The sequence below is a fragment of the Trichechus manatus genome, unplaced genomic scaffold (assembly GCF_000243295.1).
Source record: "Trichechus manatus latirostris isolate Lorelei unplaced genomic scaffold, TriManLat1.0 scaffold00017, whole genome shotgun sequence".
NCBI lineage: Eukaryota > Metazoa > Chordata > Mammalia > Sirenia > Trichechidae > Trichechus > Trichechus manatus.
Window position 1 is genome coordinate 16600908 of NW_004443953.1, and position 27922 is coordinate 16628829.

At 43.8% G+C, this 27922-nt stretch overlaps 1 protein-coding gene across 1 annotated transcript in view; it reads left to right on the plus strand.

Annotated features, from left to right (window-relative positions):
- SOBP (sine oculis binding protein homolog) overlaps positions 1-27922 on the plus strand; it is a 165024-nt gene that overhangs the window by 136655 nt on the left and 447 nt on the right. Inside the window, 2 exon segments of the mRNA XM_023727620.1 lie at positions 26452-27920; position 27922. The exon segment at position 27922 is cut by the window's right edge and continues 447 nt beyond it. Coding sequence (XP_023583388.1) covers positions 26452-27920; position 27922 — 1470 coding nt within the window.

Below are 27922 nucleotides of genomic sequence, written 5' to 3' on the forward strand. Positions count from 1 at the left end.
GTATTTTCAATTGCCTCATATGCATGCAAAACCTGGACAATGAATAACGAAGACCGAAGAAGAATCTATGCCTTTGAATTGTGGTGTTGGTGAAGAATATTGAATATACCATGGACTGCCAGAAGAACAAACAAATCTGTCTAGGAAGAAGTATAGCCAAAATGCTCAGAAGTGAGGATAGTGAAACTTCATCTCACATACTTTGGACATGTTATCAGGAGGGACCAGTTCCTGGAGAAGGGCATCATGCTTGGTAAAGTAGACGGTCAGAGAAAAAGAGGAAGACCCTCAACGAGATGGAGTGACACAGTGGCTTCGACAACAGGTTCAGACATAGCAATGATTGTGAGGATGGCACATGACTGGGAAGTGTTTCATTCTATTGTACATACGTTCCCTATGAGTTGGAACTGGCTTGACAGCACCTAACAACAACAACCTTTTAAGTAACTAACCAACTTGGGACTCATGTAATGAGTTTATACAATTCTTGGTTTAACTTCATTCACTTCAGCTTCCATCAAACATCTGCTATATGCAAGGTCTTCAGGAGATGAATCATAACTAAAACTTCAAAGAGTTGAGTCTAGGGTAGATATGACAAGAATTCAGATGATACCAGAAATTACAGTGGCACTTAGTCGCCATGAGTTGGAATCTACTTGACAGCAATGGATTTTTGGGTTGCTGCTTTGAGCAAGGGACAGAGTGCCAGAGAGGAACAGATCACATCTGATAGGGAAGAGGGAGTCAGGTGGGTCTGTTAGGTTTGGCATCAGAAAGCTCTTTAGCCTAAAACCAAAACAAGGGGCATCCATCACCTTTAATCTCTTCCCCATTCCCCAAAGAAAAACCTAGGGAGGATCATCAAGCAAGTCCTTTCTTCCCCCAGTTATTTACACCCTAATCTGCTACTTTTAGCAGGTGTTTCATAAAAAGTGAGAACTGACTGGGCCACTTAGACCTGTGATCTCAACAGGTTTTGCTTGCACATCCCTACCAGTAAAGAAAAATTTTGAGCACATACTCACAGTATTTATGTATTTATAAATTGTAAACATGTACTACTCTCTTCATACATTAAACACAAATAGAAATTATTAGCAATAACTATAAACAGATGTTCTAATATTCTCTTTCATTACTTCAGTGGATCATCTTGTACCTTTTGGGGTACCCCACCCCACCTTGAAGACTACCCATCTAGAGAGATGTGTATAGGCTGTCGAAGGAGACTCGATTTTGCAGCAAGCAGTTCTTCTAGAGAAGAAGAGCCACAAGATATATACATTTAGACTAGACATCCTATTCCTGAGCAAATCCCAAGAAAAAATCCCAAGAGTAAGTTGGTGTCTATGAATGGTAGAAAAAAGTTACAGAATAACTGTGGAGCACAAAACAGAGATTCTTTGTTTTAAGTCAATTTGTAGTGCAGAATTTGTATTTAACACATTGGTCACTGATACATTTTCCAGGGCCTCCCTGCTTGGTCCTGAGGAGTTTTCAGGCTGGTGTAGTATGAGGTGTTAGCAGCCCTGATGAGAGGCTGATCTTGCCGCCTAGCTCCATTAGGCATTAGAATCTCAGGTGGAAGGAATCTCAGGTGGTTCTGGGAAAGCCCTACACCCCCCAGGTCATCAATGGGAGGGAAGCTTAGGTCAAGACAGGGCGATGGGGCCTTGCTCCTAATGTTCTGCCAAAGTGCTCCCAGGACTCAGTCATCTGGTGTTCTTTAACCTATTCGTGGCTGAGGCTTTCCAGTTTTATGAGGATCCCCCCCACCATAAACACAAATCTCTAGTTTCTGTAAGTGAAGTAGGGGCCCACGTAGGGTTTGCTTCATAGGAATTCATTTACAGTTAATGCTTCTTATTTATATTTTCTCTCCCAATTGGAGGCCACCTGTACTGCCATATAGGTTGTGAGTTCTGGGGAAAACTCTTAGAAAGCACTTAATACTTCAGCAAGCGTCTGTCAAACACCTACAGTGTCAGGCACTTGGGAGAAGCTGGGTGTAGGAAGGGAATAAGATGGAGTCTTCCACTCCCACAATGCTCATTTGGTCTACAGCTGTCTGGGGTCCTTCTGAGCAAGGGAGGCCAGTCCAGAGCTGCAGAACTGGCCTGTCTTCTTTTCTGGGGCAGAAAGAGCCATCATACCTCTCTGGATTGTCTCCTGTAAAATGTTTCACAGCCAGAAGGCTGGCAGGCTCCTGAAGAGGAGGGTACATCAAGGTGACTGGCCCACAGAGGCAGCAGGGGCTGAGGAGGAGCTGGTAGGGGGAAGAAGGAACACAGCAAGGCTGAGCAGCCAGGAGATCCATGTGCAAATGTGTGACCTTTGCTCAGGAGGCCCTGGCAGGTGCCAACACGTGGCAGCCACACGAGCCCTCAGGAGGCCCTGCCCACTGCAGACTAGCTGAATCAGAATCTGTGAGACTGGGGGCCAGGAAAAACCTCCTCAGTGATTCTACCACCAAGGTTGCAAAGCACTTGGAGCATCTAACGGCGCTCAGGTCCTGTTCCAAACACCAAAGCTCTTCTGGCTGGTTCTGAAAACACCTAAAGCAACATTTCCATGTGTGCCAAGCCCCTCCTCCCTCTACCCTTCTGTCTGTCTGTCTGTCTCTCTCTCACACACATACACACACCATGGTCAGGAAAGAATGAATAAAGGCAGTTGAATGCTTGCCTTGAGAAGAGTTGAACATTTGTTCAACTGATAGTTTTTAAATAAATGCATCATTACTGTAGTTACCATTTCTTTGGTGTGAAATTAAATACCTGGAAAACAAAGTGATCCCGTCACGTGGGAGGGAGCAGGCTGTCTGCTTGGCCCATGGAGGTCCGGTGCTTCCCAAACGCAGAAGCCTTGCCTTCCAGTCTTTCTTCCCAACCTGCCCGGCCAATCCCATCGCACTCGGTCCTTTTCCTTCTGAAGGTCAAATGGTTCTGCCCTCTGTAGCTGCCCCAGTTCCCTCTTCACTAAAGACTTCAGAGGCAGAGGCATGTGATAATAACGGAGAAGCCATGTGAGGCCTTTGTGGGACTGTCTGAGCCTGGGGTGTTTATTATCTTTCTGAATGGCATTCTCCCGGGGAGGGGAAGAGGGAGGGGGCCGTGGGGGAGCCAAAGAACAGTAATCTTCAGGAAAGAAAGAAAAAGACCAGCAACAGCAACAAAAACTTCCTGCAGATGTGGAATTTGAAGGAATCCAGAGAAAGCAAGCCTATTTTTAGCAGGAGTAAGAGTGTAAACCATGATAGACGCCACAGGCTGCTGTCACTAACATTTGGCTATAAGCAGCATTTTCATATTTAAACATGACAGCCCTGCAAATTGAAAAGAACCGACACTCTATCTGTTTGCTGAGTAAAAGCTATCACCTTCCCTCCGCCCATTGGGAGCACCAGTTTCATGGCATGGCTGGCTGGCCAGGCATCAGGGTCACCTGTGTGACCATGAATATTTACCTGTCAGTTGTTAACAGCAGGCTGTTAAATGGTGGTGATGGGGGTGTTCTTTCCAGGTGAAAAAGTTGTTCAGTGTGACCTCTGTAGGGAAAATGTCCGGCACACTTTGCTCAATTAAGTGTGCATGTGTGGAAATACAACCTGCAAATGAGCAGGAATAAAAATATATTAAATTTAAAGACGTTAAGTAATACCATTGGGAAAACCAGTGAACTTGAGGTGAACTCAAGAATGTCAAAAAAGAGAATCCCAGAAACGTGAGCTCTGGAGCAGTTTACCTTACAGACCCCAAATGAAACATATGCATTACATCCTCTATGCCCCAGATGGCTATCTTGCCCAGATCAATATCAGGAGGTCTGGCACACAAGTTCTTTTGAAACTTTAAGCAGCAAACACTTTTCTAAGTCCTATTAGAGAATAATTCACTGTTAGGGTTGCTATGAGTCGGAATCAACTTGATGGCAGTGGGTTTGGTTTTTGGTTTTTAGCGAGTTACAGATTTTTTGGGCAAGATTTCTGAGGCCAGGGACTGAACGGCGACTTCTCCACTCACCCACTGCCCATTCTGACTTCCACCTGTTTCTACCCTGCTGAACCAAAATCCGTTCCTGTTGAGTGGATTCAGACTCATAGTGATCCTATAGGACAGAGTAGAACTGCCCCATAGGTGTTACTTTATTGGTATTCCTACTGGTCAACAGTGACTCAAAACTGACTGAGGGGAGAAAAAAGGGTAGAAAACCACAGGGACAGAACTGATAGCCTCAAGTTGGCCTGGATGCAGAATGACAAACTCAGCTGTTTTTATTATTTCCAGCTTTTGTTGACATTGCTATACATGTACAGAAGTTTAAGCATTTCAAGGCAATCAGCAAAGCAAAGCAAGAAGAGAAGAGAGTGTGAAGGGTTTGTTTAGCCTCCCTTTTGTGGGCCTAGACCAATAGAATCAGCATCATCTGGAAACTTGTTAGAAATGCAGATTCTTGGGCCCCATCCCAGACCTACTGAACCAGAATCTCTGGGAGTGGGGCCCAGGAATCTGCGTTTTAACAAGCCCTCCAGGTGACTCTGATGCATTCAAGTGAGAAGTCTTGTCCTGAGCCCCAGAGCTGTCTTTATGCAGGAATTCAGAACACTAGGTGGAGGGCATACACTCTACTGCATGCAGCTCCCTCCATCCCATTCAAGGGTCAAGGCTGTGGCCAGTTACATTTCATGCATGCTGCAGAGATCAATATTTAGAGTTTCTCAAGGGTCCTTTTAAGACTGGGCCTAGGAGAAAAATACATGGCCAGATCTGGGGTTCTCTTTGACCTCGTTTCAAGGGTGATAACCTCAAAATATTTCAAAGGAATGATAGAAAAACATCAAAAATGCATAATCATTCAGTCATTATTGGTTAGAATTTCTAGACCCAAATTCAGTTGTTTTATGTCCTCTTTGTACACTCCTTGACTATACTCTTATCTATAGAAATCAGTCTATCTCCTTCCTAACTTCTCACTCAGGGAGGTTAAATGACTTGCTTGTGGTTGTACAACCAAGAAATGACAAAGCTAGGATTAAAATCCAGGTCTAACACCAAGATTGCTGAATAAATCAATCCATACTGAAATACTAATGGCTGTTGGTGGCTTAAAGTATTACCCCTTCAGGGATACTTGGATTTTTCGCAGAGGATATGTAATATTTTAAACCCCCCAAAATAAATCTTTAATGGATAGAATGTCAACGTGAGGAGGCAGAAAGACAGATATTTGGGGGTATGAGACATTTTCAACAACACAAAATCACATCACATAGTCTCCTGCAAGCATTTGAGTGCGAGTTCAGAAGGATGTTGTGTTTTCTTTTAAGTGTCACATGTTGAGAGTGAGTGGAGTCTCTGGGTGGTGCAAACTGTTACGTGCAAGGCTACTAACCAAAAGGTTGGAGGTTCGAACCCAACTAGAGACACCTCAGATAAAAGGCCCTGGCAGTCTGCTTCCAAAAGGTCATAGCCATGAAATCCCTATGGAGCAGTTCTGCTCTGCACACATGGGGTCATCGTGAGTCAGAATCGACTTGATGGCAACTGGTAGTAAGTAGTAGTAGTTGAGAGTGAAATGGAGGTGTGAGACAGGTAGCCTGGCCTGAAGTCGTGCTTCCTTAGGGACAGTGGAAACAAGTGAGAATCTTCCCCCATGAAGAAAAGGCCAAAGAGAGCACATGCCCCTGTGGCCAGGTGTATGAAGGGCTGCCATGTGGAAGAGGATGCAGTCATGCTGTGTGGCTCCGAGCAGGACAGCCGGACCCATGGGTAGGGGGCTGCAGGAAGGCAGATCTCTCCTTAGTGTCAGAAAGAGTTTGGTAACAAGAGTGAGATGGCCACTCTTGTAAAATAGTGAGTTCCCCGTGGCAGAACCATCACAGTAGAGTCTGATGACCAGCCACACGTATTGTAGCAGGGCTCCCCACATTGATCAAAAGGTAGGATGAAAAGACCCTCTGGTGCCAGTTCAACTATAAGGTGTTATGATGATCCCGAGGTTCCAAAAGTCACTGAATTGTGTGCTGAATACAAAATCAGTATCGAATGGGAATTTGATATTAATCTATCATATTAGCTGATTAACATATGTCCCTCCTTTTAAAAAGTCACTCAGTATCATGATGGAAATTTAATTTGAGATATTTAGGTGTTAATTACTCTTTGGATATTTGCCTCCTGTTTATAAATTCAGTGGGAGCAACCATTTCAATGTCTTTTGATAACTGTGTACTGCTCTGACCTATTGGTGGTTCCCTTTTTACGCTAATAATTAGAAAACTCAAAATGGAGCTGCTTCATGGGTAAGGATCTTGTGGATGAGCAGAGCAGGCAAGATCCAGCTGGAGTCTGAGACACATGGAGGGCGTTCGTGTTATCTTTTTTTATATTATATTATATTCAGCTCACATTAGTGAGGTCTCAGGATTTGTGTAGTTGGTATGATCATGGTCTTCAGACGTCTGAAAGATGTAAACTCTGAGGAAGGAAGGAATTTCTTCAGCTTGAGACAAGGGATATAACTAGGGTAGAAGTAATGGAATGAAATTACGAAAAGAAAAATTTAGATGAAATATTAGTAGGGTACTTCCAAACAATAGATCTATTAAATGTTTAGGTATTTTCTAGGGAATGTTTCTCTGTGTTTTCCAAGTCGCTTGAGAATCAGAGGGACACAGGCTGAGATAATCTCTTTGAGGAAACCCCAGCTTTGATGGATCAGACAAAACGGAAAGCGCTTAGTTTTCTCTGCTTTCCTCTAGTCTGTCTTAGAAACATGAAAACCTTAGTGAACAGTCCCCTTCTGAATTTCTTCTGCCTACCTACAGTAAGTCCATGCTTTTCTTTAAACTAAAGGATCAGGAGAGAATTCCCACCTACTATGGGGTCAGGAAATGAGCCCTGGTGGCACAGTGGTTAAGTGTTCGGCTTCAAGGTCAGCGATTCAAACCCACCAGCCGCTCCTTGGGAGAAAGATGTGGCAGCCTACTTCCGTAAAGATTACAGCCTTGGAAGCCCTATGAGGCAGTTTTACTCTGTCCTATAGGGTCACTATGAGTCAGAATCAACTCAACAGCACACAGCAACCGGGGTCAGGGAGATGCCTGACTTTTTCTTCCTTCCACTCACTTGTTAGTCCTGCCTCTAGAGGGGAGGAAGGGGAAGTGAAGTTAAATAAATTCCTGTGATTGGTGGGAAAGGATTTTGAAACTCTGGTTTCGAAGGAAATGGCTTCCATAGGGAAAACTGAACACTGCTTGTGGAGGAAGATGTAGGGAAGGGGGCTCGGCCATTGTGGACTCCTTAATAAGCCTGGAGATTTCTTTTTCTCTGGAACATTTTCCCTACACTCTAGGAATCTATGGTTCTTCCCGAAGTCTAGTACAGACACTCAGCTTCAATCACTGCTTCGTAACTTCTTGTTGTTAGCTGCAGTTGAGCTGGCTCCCAGCTCACAGTGACACCATGCATAACAGGATCAGAGCATTGTGATACATAGGGTTTTCATGGGTTAATTGGCCTTTCTTCCTAGTCTGTTTTAGTCCGTAAGCTCCAGGGAAACCTGTTCAGCATCACAGCAACACTCAAGCCTCCAGTGACAGATGGGTAGTAGCTGTTCTTGAAGTGCATTGGCTAGAATCGGGAAGTTGAGAATTCCACCACTGAACCACCGCTGCCCCCTCAGGGCTTGTAGCCTTCCTAAACCAACAGTGCTGGGCACTAGGCATTACCCAGAGGATGCACAGGACCCAGGCTTCCTTTCAAGACTAATCACAGAGACATTTACATTGAGGTGTTTTGCAGAAAGTCATTGAGTAGAACTGAAAAGTAAAACAATTGAAAGATATGCTGACATTTGGAGAAGATTTTTGTGTGTAATTCCTTGGAAGTTTCCATACAGATAGCTTTCTCTGAGGTCATAGAGGTGGCAGCTAAGGAGAGACTTTTTTCTATTACGGGGTAGCTCCCATGTAATTTTCCGCTTTGAATCCGACATCTTTTTTTTATTAAGTAAAATGGTGTTTTGCTCTTTAAATCAGCCTTGCTACATGGCTGGTCTGCACTGCTAGCTTTGTCTTAAAAGAGAATAAAGTTCTTAAGAGGAAGCCAAATCGAAGACTGTTCCTGGCGACCTCTGCGAGGGGCCAAGCACAGACGCGGGTCTGATGATTACCTTAACTGCAGAGACAGTGGGGTCTGTAATCTCTGGAGCAGCGGACACTTGAAGCGTTGGTTCTCCCTGTCCTTCGACCAAGATACCCTTGATGTCATGCCCAGCCTAGAATCCTGTATTCCACTGGAATCTGACTTCAGGCCAGCCCCTTGGGCAGCAGCATTTGCATTCAGGCCTTTGGGGAGCCCTCATGAGGCGGCAGTGGTAGTTCAGTGGTAGAATTCTCACCTTCCATGTTGGCGACCCGGGTTCAATCCCCAACCAATGCACTTCATGCGCCGCCACCACCTGTCTGTCAACGGAGACTTGCATACAGCTATGATGCTAAAGAGGTTTCAGTGGAACTTCCAAACTAAGACAGACTAGGAAGAAAGGCCTGGCAGTCCACTTCCGACAATCAGCCAATGAAAACGCTATGCATCACAACAGACCAATCTGCCAAGTGTTTGACGCTGTTGTGCATAGAGTTGCCATGAGTCAAGTGCTGACTCCATGGCAGCTAATAACAACACAACAATCTCGCTCCCGGATGCTCTGTGTTTGAGCTGGGAATCAGAATCAGGTGTCTAATCAGAATCAAAGATTAGCAGCAGCCAAGAGAGGCTCCCAGGGAGTTGCTGAGCTGCTGCTTGTGCCAAAGTTGGACAGGGGTGATGAACCGGGAGTTGGGGAAGACACAGGGAAAACAGCAACCTTCCCCAAGAAGGAGAGTTGCTCCTCTGCCAGAAGACAGGGAATTGTTTACAGTGTCATGAAAGCAAGCAGGTTGGAGCACCTGAGGAGATGTCCCAGCAGCATGAGGGCACAGCGTAGAACAGGGTTATCCTTACTTAGGTTTTTGTGAGTGCTCCTGGGCTGTGAATTTTTATGCTGGGATCTCATCACGGTATGAGGTAACATCCAAGGAAACCCTCACAAACCTCCACATGCATTTTCCAACCCTGGTTCTGAAGAGTGCAGGGTGTCCCTAAGATCTCAAGGGGCATTATAAAACTCTGAAAATAAGATTAATTTGGATTCTCATCAATTAAAAAAGTCAATATAATGATGAGGAATGTGTGAGTGTGTTAAAAAAAAAAAAGCAACCTTCTAAAAGGTGGGTGATTATTGTATGGGATTTGGTTGAACAGAGGGCTGGTGTCGCATTTCCTGTTACTGTACATCAACAATGTCTTAAGCTAAGAACACAGTTGTCTGTCTCGGTATGACTCCCTTTTACTGTGTGTCAAGCTGCAGGAAGTGCAGCTGATGTAAATAGATTAATATTTAAAAAGTAATACAGAAGAATGAGGTTCCAAACGTGTAACGTTTAATTATTAAAAACCCATAATGGAATTCCAATCCAAACTCATCTCTCACGTCTCACTGGTGCCCAGCAAAAGGCTCAATTATCCAGCGAGCCTGCATATTCCACGGCTCATGTGGAGTATTGCACGGCCTAGCCTATGCATGCTCTCTTAAAGTGTCTAGCAACACAGATATGGCAGCTTAGATAGTTCTGTGCTTTCTCGCTAGATATTTGTTGCAACCCTTTTTAATCAAATTGCTGGGTAAAATGATTAGACATTGTTAACAGGATTTAGAAGTGAATTTGAGTTACTCTCAACTGGTAGGACTTGGGAGATTTAGGTTACCTGTTAGGAATCACAGTATTAAGAGCATCCAGGCCACCTTTGAGTTTATCAGGCCATGAGGTATGTGTTACAGGATGCAAGTGTCTGATTAGAAGAGTTGACTTAGTCCAGGGGTAATCACCCATTTTTTCCTTTTCAGGCTATAGCTCTTCTGGCCCTTTAAGACGCAAGTGTCCTTCCCTCTTGATAAGAGTCCATTTGCCCAGAGGTCTGTGGCAGGGAATGGCCAAAGGAAGAGATAAAATGATCAATATGACTTGGAGTATAATAAACCCTCAGAGACCAATTAAATTTATTTCAGAATCAGTGTGCTAGCAAGACTGATTCAGGTAGTACTTCTTAATTTTGTATTTTTCTTCAGTATGACAGATCAGGACAGTCCTTTGGGTATATAAGTATGGAAATACTGAGGTTGTTTTGTTGTTGTTGTGCTTTGAAAGTTTTTCCTCTCAGTGCAAGTGCCTCGTTTCTCGTGATATGATCATGAATTCATCTGTAATGCAGAAAATGCAGTGGGGTGACCTAAAATGCTCCCAGTGTAGCTTCAGGCTTTGGAAGGTCACCTGATAGGTAATGGTATTCATGACATCCTGTCGGGCTTGCGGGCTGTGTGAGGTAACTAGAACTGAGAGGACAGAAATCGAGTTTGTAGTGACTGCAGAAGCTGAAACCACAGGGTGAAATGGAATAGAGTGCAGGCCTCAGTGAGCACAGGAAGCTGATCAGAGGTGAGGCGGGAGCTGTAGGGCTGGGAACTGTGCTACAGAGGAGCCAGTAACCTTGATTCTCAGCAGGACAGAACCTGCTAACATGCAGAAGGGAAATCACCTTCACCTTTTCCTACAGTTTGGTTACAACCAACAGCTGTGTACTGAACACTTACCACGTGCAGGACAGTAGATGTGCTGCAAGATCCAGAGCCTGTATCATAAAGGAAAGCTTTAATCAAAAGAAACATGGCCCATGATCTGTTACAGATTGGACCCTTGTGATTCATAGAGTTTTCACTGGCATAGAGTATGCAACATTTTCCAAACTCGTTGGACCATGGAATCCCTTTTTGGGGGCAGAACGTTGATGGGACTAGTGTTCCTCAAAATACACTTTAGGCAGTAGAGACTGGCAGTGGGCAGTGGGAAGTGGGTAGTTGTAATGGGTTTCAGATTCGGCAGGACCGGGGGAGCATTCACATTTCCTTTCTGTGGAGAGCCTCAGAAATAGCAGCACTGGCCTATGCAGGCATCTGTAAGGGGCATGCCCTAGTGTCTTCACTTTCTGCTTCTGAACCTGAAGAAGACACAGACTCCTGACCCTTGGGATGAGGCTCTTCTGGGCACCCTGCACTCCTGGAAGGGCTACTACCACCATCCCACCAGTTGCCTTCAAGTCGGCTCCTACTCATGGTGACCCCATGTGTGTCATAGGGGAACCATGCTCCATAGGGTTTTCAATGGCTGATTTTTTGGAACTAGATTTCCAGGCCTTTCTTCCAAGGCATCTCTGGGTAGTCTGGAATCTCCAGCCTTTCAGTTAGCAGCTGAGCATGTTAACCATTTGCATCACCCATGGATTCCCCTGGAAGGGCACAAGATAGTAATGTGCCACAAGGAGCTTCTTACGAACGGGGAAGAGGTATTGTGGGATCATGCAAGGAATGTGGGCTTTGAAGTTGCTGCCCATTCCTGTCTTTAAATAAAGAGTAATACTTCCTACCTAGAAGGGATGTGGTTAAGAACTCGGCTGCTAACCAACAGGTAGGCAGTTCAAATCCACCAGCTGCTCCTTGGAAACCCTATGGGGCAATTCTACTGTGTCCTATAGGGTCATTATTAGCTGGAATTGACTCAACAGCAACGGGTTTAAAAAAAATTTTTTTTAGAAGCAATATGGTGAGGATTAAATCAGAGAAAATAATGTGAAGCCAGGTTAGATAGACTTATTAAAGTTATGGAGTCTTGCTATAAAGAAGCCCAAGGAAATAAGGAAGATGGGAATAGCCATTGCTGCCCATCCTCATTAGATTGGGTATTTGTTCTGGCAATGACAGAGGTCCCACAGTGCTAGTTACTGGGCAGCTGGGCTATCTTGTTGCCGCCAAGGAATAGGCATCATTGCTCCTTGCTGTAGTGCTTGGCCATGAGAGAAGTGCAACTCCCTGTGGCTGACTCCTACTTCTGCCACTTCCAGCCCCTTCCCCTGCTCTCTGCCTTGTGACCTCTGCTATCTCATGGCTTCTGCTTGCTGCCTTTTCTCTCTGGTCCTCTGGCTTTATTCCTACAACCACTATCCCCACCACTATTTAGTCTCTTGGAGATATCTTGATTTCAAACTTTCCAAAGAAGAAAATCTGAGTTGTTCATTGGGTGACGCTTGTCCCTGTTATGCAGAGCTCACACCAACATCTTGAGTTGCCCTTGGGTCCAGTCAGCTATGACCAGGGGGGTGGCAGAGCCATGGCCATGGCAGGCACTCAGCGTCTAATGAGTTCTGATACAAAAAGGCTTAGTGCACAGTACTTATCTCCTCTTCTTTCTATCCTTTTCTGTTCCTCCCCACCTCTGTACATGCCAATCCATATCAAGGCTATGCCTTGGTATACGCCTTGATATAGCAGAATATACTCAATGTCTTACTATCTTAATATCTCTGAGATATTAAGCACTAGAAGAAGGACCCAGCCTCACATATTTAAATTATCCCCTCAATACTCCCTTCTCTTGTGCCTCACCAGATCTGGGGGCCCATAGCTGTTTGGATTAGGCAGGTCTGTCACCCCCACACACTCTGGGTGCCTCTTTTCACCCAGGAGCCGAAAGTCCAGTTGTCCACTGGGTTGCAAATAGAAGTGTTCTTCCGCGTTTCATTTCCTTCTTCAGAACGTGCCAAAAAATGGTGTAGTTAGTCACACAGGGGTTATGACTGGGAGGCTTTTACCCAAATAACTGACATTTGATATATAACCATTGCTAGCCTTAATTTACTTATCTCTAAAATAAGGTGTACTTTGTGGCTGCTTGCCTCTTTACAGACTTCTGGTGAACGGTATTGTGATAGTGTCTACTGAGCCACTTGGATTTATTGGAAGAAAGGAGCTATATAAATACCAGGTGTGTGAAAATATAAACATACATATCTTTGTCCCAGGTCATCTTGCTTCCCACCATTTAGCAATTTGGGCATGCAGCCTAGATGGGGAGATTGGGTTGGGCTAACCTAGGATTTGCTGATGGGGATTGAGTTACATGAGGGAGGCTCAGTGGAGAATCTAGCATTAGTGGAATGTTGGTTTTAAACCGGGTAGTTAGCACAGCAGGATGGCTAAATTCACAGAACAAAGATGGAAGAGAACTAGGCAAACCAACTCAGAAGCTTTTCAGAGACAAAGGAACCAACATGTAGATCTGAAATCAAGAGCAGTCCAGCGCATCCCACTCAGATACTGAAGAAGCCGTCACCAAGCAGGAGATCTCACACAAGTTTTAATTAACTAAAAAAGATGACAGGCAACCCAAATTGCTCCTTTTCTCCAAGTTGGTGAGCCCAGCACACTGGGCCTCTTTGAATTATCAGCATTGTGCACCAGATGCCATAAATGTCACGTTTGTCTGTGACTGAGCATACAGGATTCCACTGGTGACTCTGGCCCTGGCAGCTGGTGCTGGCCTGAAGCTGAGCCTAGTGCTAAAACATCCGTGGTGAGCTTAAGACCACAACCTGGCCTGCAAACCTTCTCATTATTGCAATTATGTTGCTGCCAAACACTCCACAAGTCATTGGAAACTCAGAGCAGAAATCTAGGGGTCAAGTTTTTTGTTGATCTGGGTTTCTGGGTTTTATTTTTGTGGTATGCTTTTTACTTTAAAGTCTACTTCACAGGAAAATTCATAGTAGTGGTTTTTCTCTTTGTTTTTATCACTGAATTTTAATAGAAAAATAATGGGTAAATAAGAGTAGAGTGTAAGTAAACCAGTTGGTTCTGTATTTTTTCATATCAAAATGTTGTGTATTTATGGTGATATAATGAAAATGTCTACATTTGTATGGCAATTTATATTTTTCAAAGTGCTTCCATTTACACTATTTGTCTTGATCTTTACAATAGTCCTTGAAGGCAGGCAGGAGCCCGAGGGCACAGAAACATGACCCAAAGTCACAGGACAGGTAGGACTTGTGTCTTCTGATTTCTAACCCGGCTCTTTCCTCACCAAACCATGTCACTTCCCAAGGAAAGAGTAAAAGCCTGAGGCATTGAGAGAAAATTGAGATGAGTGTGTTTAGGGACTTAAGATTGCTGTCAAGAAGACATTAACTCGTGAGGTGGGGAGAACAGGTGAAAACTATCCCTCAAAAATCTGTAAAGCTAGACACCAGAAAGGCAGTAGATATGACACAGGAAGAGATGAGAAAGTGGAGAAGGGGCCAATCCTCAAAAGGAAACCAAGCCATGGGCAGGAACTAATGGCAGTAACAAATGGCTTCCGACATCTCTCTACCAATTTAGAGAGTGAGAAGAACCAAGTTACCCTGGACTGTGGGCACAAAAAAGATAAAAATGATCTCAGAGATACCACTGAGACTTCGAGGGGGGCTCATGCCTAGAGTAGAAATAAAATATGGAAGTGAAATATGAAATAAAATACCCTAGCAACATATCTAAGAGATGAGTAAAGCTTGGGAGAACATATCATTGTATGGCAATTCATGCACCTGATGGGGGGGACTGCAGGATGGAAACTTTAGGAAAATAAAAGGAAGCATCAAAGAAGTGGCTGTATTTGGGGGGTATTTCGTACAAAATATGAAGCGGGCGTTAAAAGAATAATTAGCAAATAGTCAAGACGTGGGACAATTTACCTAGATAGCCTTCTTTAAAAACAAAGATGCAGAAGTTATTTGCCCAAGTGTGATCCCCAGACCCACAGCAGAGCAACTGATCATTTTTTACATTGGATAGTTCTGAGAAGATAGGAAGCAGTGAGGAGAATCTTACTCTGACCATCATTCTGATTAATGTAGGGTAGAGCTGCTTGGTGTGTGTATGGAGGGGGGAAATGACCCAACCATCTTGGAATGTGCAATCGTGGAGGGAGGGAATGCTGGGTATGATGGGTCACATTCCCTAGATTTTAAGAAAGGAGATTATTTTTAAAGTTATAAGGAAAGGTGAATTTGGTCCCACCACCAGTGACTCAGTATAGTTTGTTGAGGGGTGAGTGTGGGTGGGAAGTTCTGAAAATGAATGTCTTGCCAGGAAGGCTAGGGGACATGAGGAGCTGAGTCCCTGGGGGGAAATGCCCACATTAATAAAAGGAGCTATTTATGCTATGCTAGTGTAAGGAAAAAGAAGTAGAGGTGGATAGAGCAGTATTTAGAGCAAATGGTGTAATATTTAACAAAAGAGGGTGAGAAGGCAGGGCTGGGCAACTTCTATTTGGCTTCTCTTGTCTCCATAAAGAGAATGTTCTTGAAACTGGAAAGGGTAGGACAAATACCATAAAGAAGGCTATGAATCCCAAGATAGGGGCAGAGAGGTAGGCAGAGAGCACCTGTTATTTTAAGCGAATTTACATCTCCAAATTCCTGTGAAGAAATTTATAGATAATTTGATATTTTCTTTTGGATAATCTTTGCTCTATTATAAATGGGAGTGGTTTCAATTCAAAAAGATCAGAAATTGGCAAATGTTGACCACATTTTCAAAATTGGCAAAAGGTTTCTGATTTCTGAAATTCTAGACCAGTAGACTTGATGGCTTACCCTCAAAAGTCCTTGAATGTATCATTAAATAAATGGTTGATGAATACGTAGGAGGAAAGGGTTTTGGTAGACCAGAAACCCAGGGTGAAGCAGGCAGCATGGTAGAGTAAAAAGAACATGGGTTGGAAGTCAGCAGTTCCGAATCTGAATCCTGGCTCCACTGTTGGTAGGCTGTGAGAGCTTAGCGAAACCACATTATCTCTTCGAACCTTTCAAGTAAAACAGAAAAACAGTAGCCCATAGCTCCTTTATAAGCTTGTAGTGAGAATTAAATGATATGACTTAAGTGAAATCTTCAACTTGGTACAGAGCAGATATTCAACAAATTTTTTTTTAAAGCAAAGACCTAACACAACATATAACTGCTTAAAAAAAAAAAAAACCAAAAAACACGTGCTTAGGTGGCATAGTGAGGTATAGTGTTCTACGAGGGAACGGAAAGTTCCTCTGTACTTTGTGCTGGTCAGGCTACTGCATTCCATTCTGGGACCAAAACAAGTGAAATATATGCAAATTGTCCCCTGGGGAACAGGTGTAGGAACTGGGGATGTTTAAAAGTAACAATCTAGGGGAATATGACGCCTCTTTTAAGTAGTTGGAAGGCTGAGATTTGGAAAGCAGTTGACTGGTGCAGGAAGATCCTCGAGAGCAGAACTGCAATCCGTGGAAGTGACCGGGAAGTGGAATTGGTTCAACTTTCCAATAATCAGAGCTGCCCAGCAATGAAATAGGCTGCCTCATACGGCGCAGGGCTCTCCAATTATACTGCAACTCTCTTTAGGCCACAAGAAAAGTCTGTGCAAAGGAGAAAGATCACTTTGGTGTGACTCACTCTTTGGCTGTGTGGATGGATAAGGATGGATCTCCCTGTTGCAGGAAGTATTTGTGCTTCCTGGAAGACCACTGATGTGCAGAAAGAAGCCCAAGCTTGATGAGTTAGGGAAAGATAAGTTGGGCTCGACCTGTGAAGTTTCTTATAGGTTTATATGTCTGTGACTCTGGAACTAAAACAAATATAATCAAATATTAGTCAACCATCTTAATTCTGCAGTTTTGAAGGAAAATTTAAAAAATCCTTGAGATGATGGGACAGTATAGGCTTTGAAGCCAGACAGATCTAAGTTTGATTCTGGATCTGCCATTTACTATCTGTGTAGGTAATCTTGGGCAAGTTATTGAACCTATCTAAACTGCTGCTAACTGAAAGGTTGGTAGTTTGAGTCTACCCAGAGGTGCCTTGGAAGAAAGTTCCGGCAGTTGACTTCCGAAAAAATCAGCCATTGAAAACCAAATGGAGCACAGTTCTACTCTGACACACATGGGGTTGCCATGAGTCAGAATCGACTCGACAGCAACTGATAAAATACAAACAAAACCGGTTATCCACATGATAAGGTACTGGTGCAGATTAAATGAGGTAATCCATGTGGCATGCTTAGCGTAGTAACTAAATGAGTAAGTGCTGAAACAATGCTAGCTGTTATTACTAGTATAATTTCTTGTTATTACATCAAACTGGGGCTTGTAGTAGCAAGTATTATATAGTGCGGTAGACACTATAATAAAAACTGTGACTTTCAGCTGGGTGTCCTGGAGAGATTGAGGACTGGGCAGAGATGGACACCAGGAGCGGAGGTGGGGCAGTCCTGAGCATCCACAGGTAGGAGCTGGTTCAGTCTGTGGCCCAGGAGCAAACGAGAAAATGCAAGCAAAGGTGTCTGGCACATTCCAGTATATAGTTGTCAAATGAATGAGAGATCACCAGGAGCAGCTGAGAGAGTCTAAGAAGCAGCCAGAGAGTGGGCTGAGTTAGCCAGACACAATGCAGGATTGGTGGAGGGGTCATTAATTCTGCCCAGGAGTGCTCTTGGTCTGGGCTGCCTGCACACATGCAGCCTTGGTCCTACAGCATTTCAGTGGTGCTGCCCGTAGCAGATACCGACACAGCACAGGTGAGTGAGGAGTGTGAGAGGCAGATTCAAATAAAATTGCTAGAAAAAAGACTGCTTCAAACTACAGATAATAACAGTAATCCTTCGAAGAAGTCTGCCTTAGTTATCTAGTACTGCTATAACAGAAATACAACAAGTGGATAGCTTTAACAAACAAAAGTGTATTCTCTCACAGTTTAGGAGGCTAGAAGTCCAAATTCAGGGCACCGGCTTCAGGGGAAGGCTTCCTCTCTCTTTTGGCTCTGGGGGAAGGTCCTTGCCATCAATCTTTCCCTGGTCTAGGACCTTCTCCGTGTAGGGACCCCAGGTTCAAAGGACATGCTCCTCTCCTGATTCTTTTTTCTTGGTTGTGTGAGGTCCCCATCTCTCTGCTCAATTCTTTCTCCTTTTATCTCTTGTAAGATAAAAGGTGATGCAGTCCACACCCCAGGGAAAGACCCCTTTATATCGGATCAGGGCTGTGACCTGAGTAAGGGTGTTGCATCCCACCCTAATCCTCTTTAACATAACCTAATCTTGCTTTATTAACCACAGGCAGAGATTAGGATTTACAACACATAGGAAGATTACATCAAATCACAAAATGGAGGACAACCACACAATACTGGAAATCATGGCCTAGCCAAGTTGACATACATTTTAGGGGGACACAATTCAATCCATGACAAAGTCTTACGATTGATTTTTAATTTAGCTGTATTGTGGAACTAAAACCATATATTTTGAAGTATGGTTTATGCCATTTTCTAAAATGTCTGCATGGAAGAAGAAATGAGGCAAGTGACTGGAAAAGATAGGAGCTGGACAACTCTTACCCCTCACTGTGTCACACATCAGTGTGATGGGTCTACCTTTACACACAAGCACAACCCAGGGCCTGTCCTCCCCACACCTTTTCCAGACAGGGGAGGGGGCTCTTACAGTCATAAGTAATCAAACTTCAAATATTCAAGTATACATTTCAAAAGCAGGAAGAGTAACAATACATTAGATCAAAGATACATTTGAAAAAAAGGATTCAAATATATATTTGAAAACAAGGAGAGTTACAGTAAAGGTAAATACACATCCAAAACAGATTCAGATATATATTTGAGAAGAAGGGGAGTCACACTATTAGGTTAGCAGAACAAAGAGGAGTTTGGTATTGAGACAGTAAAATATGAAAGATATTTGTTATTAAAAACTTCTAGTTGAGTTTTAACCTTTAGAATAAATCTGTTGATGGGGGGCACATCATGGGACTAGGTGCCGGGGAGTATGAGACAGGGTTGGGGGTACTTGCTAGTTTCTCCCATTAGTTAATAACCAGATTGTGAACTTCTTGAAGGCAGGTACTGAGTCTCTTTCCTGCACTTTCCACAGCCCATTGCCTTCTTGAGCACAGTATTAAGTAGGGCTAAATACTTACTTTTGAATAAACAAAAACATTATAAATAGAAGCTTCGTTCTCTCTTAAAGCTTCAGACTGAAGGAAAGATGATTAAATAAAAACATAACAAAACCTTGGGGGCCTCCTGTTTGCTGCAGTAGACTCTAAGCTGTCTGGGGGCAGGGCTGCGTCTTAACTCACATCCCTAATCCTAGCAGGGTGCCTTGACATGCTGGAGCCTCGTGAATGGTCATGTATAATACAATGAATGGATTATGTGGTAGCAAATTTTTCAGGGCAGGTAGTCGTTAGAATATCTGGAGTTGATAAGAAGGAGAGAAAATGGAGTCACAGGGCATATTCAGCATGACCGCAGGAGACAGGTAGGACATAGCTCTCTGCTTTTCTGTGGTACATTTTCCATGTCTGTAATCACTTGCCATTTCCTTTCTTCCTCACGTTCACAGGTAGCGCTGCCACTATTGATGATGTTATTTTACAGCTGAGCACCTAAGGCTCAGGTAATGAAATGTGGGGGCCCCACCAGGAGTGGAGGCTGGAGGAGTGGCCCAGATTATCTCGGAGGTTCCCTTTAGTGCTATATTTCGTTAACCTGAAATCTCTTAGGCTGTTTGTGTTCTCTCAGGACCAAATAAACGGGAAACAAAGAGTCAGACCTTTGGCACTGGGTAGACCAGGTTTTCAGATGTTTGACTGAATTTTTCAGTTTCCATCTGGATGACTTGTGTTGTGAAGATGTAAGTTGCGTTTATCCAGCTTAAATGAAGCAGAGAGTTTTCTAATGATATGGGAACTCTCTTAGGCAACCTAAGCATCAGAACAAAGGGAAAAATCACCTCCTTCTGAATCATGTGTTTAGCTGTGAGAGGGACCAGCAATCACTGGAAATAGGCCAGGATTCCATCTCTTGCTTTGGCTGTAGAAACAGAGACCCAGGCCAGTAACGAGTGGTTTGTCAAAGCTCGTTGAGATCCTGAAAACCAAGCCCATCTCTGCTCTGCCTTCCAGAGCTCATGATACTTGTGACAGAGAAGGATCTGCCCTGGTGACCTGGGCCAAGATTTCTGGAATCCAGCTTAAAACTTGTAAGATAAGCAGAACTCAAGTCATGATATAAAGTTCTTACAGGGCAGTTTTCTGGTTAGATTTTCAATTCTAAAGAAGATGCTCTTTACCCTTTCTTGAGTTCCAAATCCTGTTTAAGAGAGAGAGACCCCATACCACAAAGCAAAAAATAAAATAAAATAAAAAAGATGCTTAAATAAAAACAACCATGTAGCAAACATCATCATGTTGAAATCTAAACCTGCAGAAAGGTTCTAATTTTGAAAATGAATTTCTCCATGAATTTGCTTTTTTTGAAAATAAACAAATAAGAGCTCTTGCTGGTTCTAAATCCCTCTCCTGATTTCTGTGTGGCTTTGCTTGTCTATGGCTACGTCATCTTTTTCCTTCCTTCATTCCTTGATCCAACTTTGTAAGGAAAATTAGGATGGCGAGCTTGGTCCTCCCCCACCTCCCAGGTTTTGGTGTGGCCCCTCCCCACCTCCATGGGAGCTCATCTCTCAAGCACACGTTCTGCCAGGACAGCGGTTGGGTCATCCTGTCTTAAAGGCTTCTGATACTGTGGCTTCTAGTCCTTCCTTTGGAAGATCATTCTGCCATCTAATGAGTCAAACAGACCATTCATCAGCTCCGTTTTTTAATAAAACATGAATAGCACAGTTTATGACTTCTACTATTCAGACAGCAGTTGAGTTTAGGAGGAATTATTCATTTAAATGGTTCTAACACTCATTTCCCAGCAGCCGTGCTGCCTTGTCAAGCTTTTGCCTGAATTAGAGGACGGTGGGCCTTGGAAAAAGAAGAGGGCTCAGCAGGAGTTGAATAGAGGCTTATCAGGATGGTGGGCAGCTGGGGTGAGCAGAGAATGTGGCTTGGTTCCTTGTCTCTGCACACAGCTCCTCTGCTACCCTGGGGACAGAGTCTCCTAGGAAGTAGGATGGGGATTGTGTCTGTAAGGAGCAGCATGCATTTGCCCAGAGTAAACCACATCCCATTCTGTCTCAAAGATGCACAGGCTCATAGGGAGGCTGTGGATGAAAATCTCTCTTTCCTTCCTCACTCTGCCATAGAAGCATCCTCCCCCCACAAATGAATAAACATATGGAATGTGCCTGGGACATCAGTGACCATGAGGGTGTACTGGGATTTGAAAAGATGTATGTAACAAGCTTAATGATCTTCCTGGCACACATTACTTGTTACTATTAGCTCTGTTTTACAGGTGAAGAAACTGAGGCCGAGATTTTCATAAGATTGCACTGCTAGTAAGTAATGGAATCCAGAGTCAAACTCACATCTTTAGATTCCAAATCCCACGTGAGCTCCATAGCATCCTTTGTCTTTCTTGTACACTGAACTAGGGTCCTGCTGGAGGCAGTATCTAAACTTGAAGGACCAGCTACTGCTGGGACCCTGGCTCTCCAGGGTGGGGCTCGGAGCAAGTGTTCAAATGGGGGAGTTATTCTGAATCTCTCAAGTCATGCTGTGAGGTGACTGTCTACAGATAGGGCAGACCCTGAACCCGTCAAAACATGGAGCACCCCTGCCTGTGTCTCTCCATCTTCCTTTGCTTCACTTTTGGGTAAGCTCATGATTTTCTTGAGCTGGCCTGGACTAGAAGATCAATGAGCACGGAACATGCCCAAGCCTAGAGAACCAGTCTCTTATGGTACGCTACAATTTTGCAAGTTACAACTTCTGAGCTGTTATCTGGGTGCTGTATTCATGGAGGAGTCCCTGGGTGGTAGGTGCCAATTGTTAAGGCACTCAACTGATGAACAAAAGGTTGGAGGTTTGAGTCTGCCCACAGGCATCATGGAAGAAAGTCCTGGTGATCTACTTCTAAAAAATCAGCCACTGAAAACCTTATGGAGCACAGTTCTACTCTGACACACGTGGGATCACCATGAGTGGAATCAACTTGACTGCAACTGGTCTGGTATATTCATGGAAAATCAGGAACATGTGAAGATTTTGTTTTGTTTTTCAAATTGTTAATGGCATTCAAGTGGTTGCTGATATCTTATTATGGTTCCATTGCTGCAAATGTCTTTGCCCAGATGAGAAAGATTTCAGCACAAGGGTTCTTAATTAAATATTGCCTGATGCCAGATTACCACTCAGAAGGCAGCAGTGAGTTCCATTAAAGGATGAACTTCACTCCCACAGTTGACAGCTAATTAATGTGCTAATTAGGAGCCCTGTCCCCCTCCCCCAGTTACCCGAATCTTCTTTTAAGCCCAGCAGAATGTATATATTGTGCCCATGTGGGTAACCTCATGGCATACTTTGGCTTTGACTTTGGACGTTTATATAAAAATAAAGGCTCAGTTGCCAACATGAATAGCTTTCTTTCTTTCCAGGGGAAATACAAGATGAAAAGAATTATAGGAACCAGAAGTCCTGCCTTTTGGTTTTCTTATATCAAGAGCAAGTGATATTTCTGCTGAGGCAGTGTCTTTTGAGCAGTTTAGCTGTATAGATTGCACATTTCACAGGAAAGGAGTGAATCCATCAGGCTACTGAGTTTATAAGTACTGCCCTGGCAGTCAGCCACCAAAATATAAATACTCTAAATGGACTAAAGGAAATGTTCATTTTGTTGTTTAGAACTGGACACATCCCAGGAAGGTAAATTTAATCTTTTTGAGGACTGCTGTTGTAGGGTTGAATGGAATACGCGTTTGTTTATCTCCTTTGTGATCTTTTTGTCTTTCTGGTGATACATTATGTATTTGTGATACAAAGCATTTCAGCTGTCTCGTTTGTTCACTGGCATTGCATTAGCCGATTGTTCCGTCCTCTGATTGCCATCGTTAAATAGCTTCAGCCTCAGCTCTCTCTCCAATCTGGGACCTTTTAGGGAGGAAAGTGGAACCAAAGAGGCTAGATTCCAACAGAAACAAAGCTGGGGTGGAATTAGGGGAAAATCATTCCAGAGCCCAGTGAGTTGAGCTCTGCACTTGTTAATCTTTATCTGTTAATATATCTGAAAGAATTTTGGTACTTCTTGGCCTAATGAGGCTCTGGTGGTGCAGTGGTTAAGAGCTCTGCTGCTTACCAAAAGGTCAACAGTTTGAATCCACCAGCCGCTCCTTGGAAACCCTGTGGGGCAGTTCTACTACGCCCTATAGGGTCACTATGAGTCGGAATCGACTCGACGGCAACAGGTTTTTTTGTTCGGTTTGGTTTTGGCATAATGGGGAAAAATAATGCCTTGAAAACTAAAAAAAAAAAAATGATATATATGTATGTATCTTTAAAATGGTCTGTGAAAAAAGAAGGGACGAATACCCCCACAACACCACAATTCAGAAAACCAGTTTGAGACACGTGTTATGTATTCCATGGGTATGCAAATGTTATATTAAATTGAGAGATATACAGTATATATTTCCACCTATTAACATCTCAAGTAATCAGCTCAGGCTCTTTAGATGAAATCTTTAATTACTACAGGTGTGTCATTAGTTAGCTGTAGAATGAATGATGGTACTGGGTTTTATTGCCTCACATGATATGGCCATTTGTGTCATAAATTAATTGACCTCATCTTAAATAATGTGCCTTGTAAGACAGACTTGATTCATTATTTCCTAAGTGACAGTTTTTCTCTCTAATAACTTTTTGCTTCACCAGAAAGATTGCTTTCCTGTATTTTTAGATTAGTGTTCTGAATTGAAATATAATAAGGCAAAGAGACACACACACACTCAAAGCACCCAAAACAAAATTATCATAACTGTCACATTACTACCTAAGCACTTTGGAATGTTGCAGAAAATCAATTAGCTAACCATTAGGCTTAGGCTCTAACTGGAAAGTTTGCTGAAATAGAATTTTGCTTCTAACTTTGATGTCTTTAATTCTTTTCATGTAGAAATAGATAAATATGGTGAAGAGTTCCATTTGATAATTGAGATAGATCTAGTAGCATTCCTTATTCATCAATGAATTATTGAAAGTGAAGGTAATGATGGGAGAACATTTAAGTTATATTTAGATTTTTTTTTTTTACGCCACTTGAGAAATATTTATTTAGTTGAGGATACAAAGGAATCCTCTGGAGGCAGATAATTCAATCTGACAAATTAAAAACCAATTAAGGATTTCAGAAAACTCTTCCCCCTTATGGTTAAAAAAATAAGATCCAAAAGAAATAGACTAGAAGAGTTGGTATATTCTTTTAATTAGTTTAATTCATTGATAATGTTCTTTAGTTCATGATTAGAGAAGCTATATTTGATCTCTCACTTCAAGCTTATAAATTTATATTTTAGGCTTCCTGTAGATGCCTAATACTGAAACCGAAGCATGTGGTTTTATTTTTTAATGGAACTTAAATGCCACATCATTATATATGAATTAACTTCACACAAAAATGATCAGGTTTTTAAACAACTTACGTGCATCATATTTTCACTACTAGTTTATTTATCTAGATGAGAATGTTCAGGATCTGATGGATTCTGTGTGTCTCGTCTCATCAGAGGCGATTCTGTACTAACTTGCAAACTGAGTGTCTCGACTACGATAAAAACATCCCTTAATTCTGGTGGAACCTGAAACAATGTAGCGAAACATAGGTGTATATTAGCATTGAAATTATTTTTTTATTATTTTAATAGCTACAACAGTTTTAATGACTAAACTGAGAAAATGCCTTTCTAATCATCAAAGGTCACCCAGCAGTTTTCTTGCTCCCCTCAAATTTTTGCAAGAAGTATTTTGAAGGGATAATTTGGTACGAGAACAAACAAAAAACTAGTGTGTGCCCGTAAGTATCATTCAGTCTCACCCCATCAAGTGTATTACCTGTATCTATCAATGAAAAAAAAGTGAGAAGGAAAAGAGGGGATTTATAGATACAGACCCCCATCGGCCACGTGTATGTGTGTGCCCACAATCACATACTAGCATGCCACCACTGTTTACAATCGAGGAAAGCTGAGAGTTAAATGAGATGAGTAATCAAATGCCCAGCATATGTTGTTTTTGCATTGTTTATGTGACCAATCATTATTAAGATTTATCATCTTTTAATGCTATCAGTTTACAATCATTTTTAAAAAAAACACGCACTAACAGACACTATCTTCAACAAAAGCAGGATTTCATTTAGAACAATATGGGACTCGGTGCTTTACTGGGGAGACATTCAAATTCAGTAAGCTTACCATTGTACTTACTGTGTTTCCGAATTCTTCCTTTGCTCTTGCTGTATGGCTTGAGTGCTGAGGAAATGACCAAAAAAAGAATAAGAAGAAAAAGAAAAAAAGATTGTGTGTGTAAAATTCTGTCAAAAAAGTAAGGCACTGAGAGAACTATTGAAAATTTTGACATCTGTTTATCTGTTTATAGCTATGGCAAGATGACTCATATTAATTCTTGTTTAAAATGCCATATGAAGGAAAGACATTTGTGCAAACAAGAGTCATATTTGAATTGTAGATCATGTCGTCACCATCTGTGAGAGCTGATGGTGTTGCAAAATTAATGTGTTAATGAAATCACAATAATTTCTCCCAAGTAATGGGTTCTGAAGCCTAGGATGACTATTTTTTGAACTTTGATGTCTAGTGATTTCCAGTTGGGAAAAGCTCTCAGTCTTTAATTAGTTCTGCAGCCCAACTTTAACATAAATTTGGTGATGTCTTTCTTTTGCCAGGAGCAGATCTGAAGGGGGAAAAAAGCCATAACAACTTTTGGAAAACGTTCTCTGGTGTTTGAAAAGTTGTTAAATAAGACTGCCTGCCAAGAAATGTCACCAAAAATTCTGACTACTGAAAGAGAGTGGGCAAACAGCTCAAAAAATAATTCTAGCTTGCTGCAACATCACAGGTTGGGAATAGCTAAACCTCACACAGACTTCATGACTAATTCCAAGTTTCTCCTTGGAAGCCAGAGATAATGATGTTCAGCACTTTGTGTTATTGGTTAACACAGCACATCGTTTCCAACTGCATTATTGAACACAGTCAATAGTGTAAAGTGGCTCGAATGAGGAGAATTTTAAGGGGCTATGGTTCGAGCCCATTGAACTTTCTGGAGAATCCTTTCCCTCCAAAGCTATTTAGATTTGCATTTACAATGAGCCTCTCTGGCAAATGAAAATGGGTAGAAATGGGTAGGCAAGTATATGTATCCTTTTATTTTTTATTTTTTGTCAGATCCACCTTTTAGGTCATCGTTAAAAGAGACAACACAATTTCTTTTTTAAAAAAACAAAAAGGAAATTGTGATAATTGCTATCCTGAAGAGTTAATATTTATAAAGCAAACCACCATTTTATCATCATTTTGGAATTTTACCTTTTAGAAGGTAAATTTTTACCTTTTAGAAGGAAACAGTTCAGTATGTTGGAAGCATGGTGATAAGTTTGAAAGAACCTTTATGTGAAACATGAAATACCATTTACCCAAGGATATTGCTTATCTTACCTGTTGTGGTTTTTTTCATTACTGTGTTGTAGGTATGTGACTGGTGTAAGCACATAAGACACACAAAAGAATACCTGGATTTTGGGGACGGGGAAAGAAGGCTTCAGTTCTGCAGTGCAAAATGTCTCAATCAGTACAAAATGGACATTTTCTACAAAGAGACCCAGGCCAATCTTCCAGCTGGGCTGTGCAGCACATTACATCCTCCAATGGAAAATAAAGCAGAAGGCACCGGGGTGCAGCTGCTCACTCCAGACTCTTGGAATATCCCGCTAACAGATGCTCGGAGGAAGGCCCCCTCCCCGGTGGCTGCAGCTGGCCAAAGCCAGGGCCCTGGCCCGTCAGCGTCCACCACCGTCTCTCCATCTGACACTGCCAACTGCTCTGTCACTAAAATCCCCACGCCAGTGCCCAAGTCCATCCCCATCAGCGAGACTCCAAACATCCCTCCTGTCTCCGTGCCGCCACCTGCTAGCATCGGGCCTCCCCTCGGCGTCCCGCCTCGTAGCCCTCCCATGGTGATGACCAACCGCGGCCCAGTGCCGCTGCCCATCTTCATGGAGCAGCAGATCATGCAGCAGATCCGCCCGCCTTTCATCCGCGGACCGCCGCATCACGCCTCCAACCCCAACAGCCCCCTGTCCAACCCCATGCTCCCTGGCATCGGGCCCCCGCCCGGCGGCCCCAGGAATATGGGCCCCACTTCCAGCCCCATGCACCGGCCCATGCTGTCGCCCCACATCCACCCCCCAAGCACGCCCACCATGCCCGGGAACCCCCCGGGCCTGCTGCCCCCGCCGCCCCCGGGCGCCCCCTTGCCGAGTCTTCCCTTCCCTCCGGTGAGCATGATGCCAAATGGCCCGATGCCCGTGCCCCAGATGATGAATTTCGGGCTGCCGTCGCTCGCCCCGCTGGTGCCGCCTCCCACCCTGCTCGTGCCATACCCCGTAATTGTGCCCCTGCCCGTGCCTATCCCCATCCCGATTCCCATCCCCCACGTCAATGATTCCAAGCCCCCCAACGGATTCTCCAGCAACGGAGAGAACTTCATTCCCAGCGCCCCTGGCGACTCCTCAGCCTCAGGAGGGAAGCCGGGCGGACACTCCCTGTCCCCCCGGGACTCCAAGCAGGGCTCATCCAAGTCCGCGGACTCGTCGCCCGGCTGCTCGGGCCAAACCCTGAGCCTGGCGCCCGCGCCCACAGAGCACGGCAGGAGCGAGGTGGTGGACCTGACGCGGCGCGCCGGCAGCCCCCCGGGCGCGGGCGGCCCACTCGGCTTCCCCGGCGTGCTGCAGGGCCCGCAGGACGGCGTCATCGACCTGACCGTGGGCCACCGGGCCCGGCTGCACAACGTGATCCACCGCGCCCTGCACGCGCACGTCAAGGCGGAGCGCGAGCCTGGCTCAGGGGAGCGCAGGACCTGCGGCGGCTGCAGGGACGGTCACTGCAGCCCGCCCCCCGCCGGCGACCCAGGCCCGGGCGCCCCTGCGGGCCCCGAGGCTG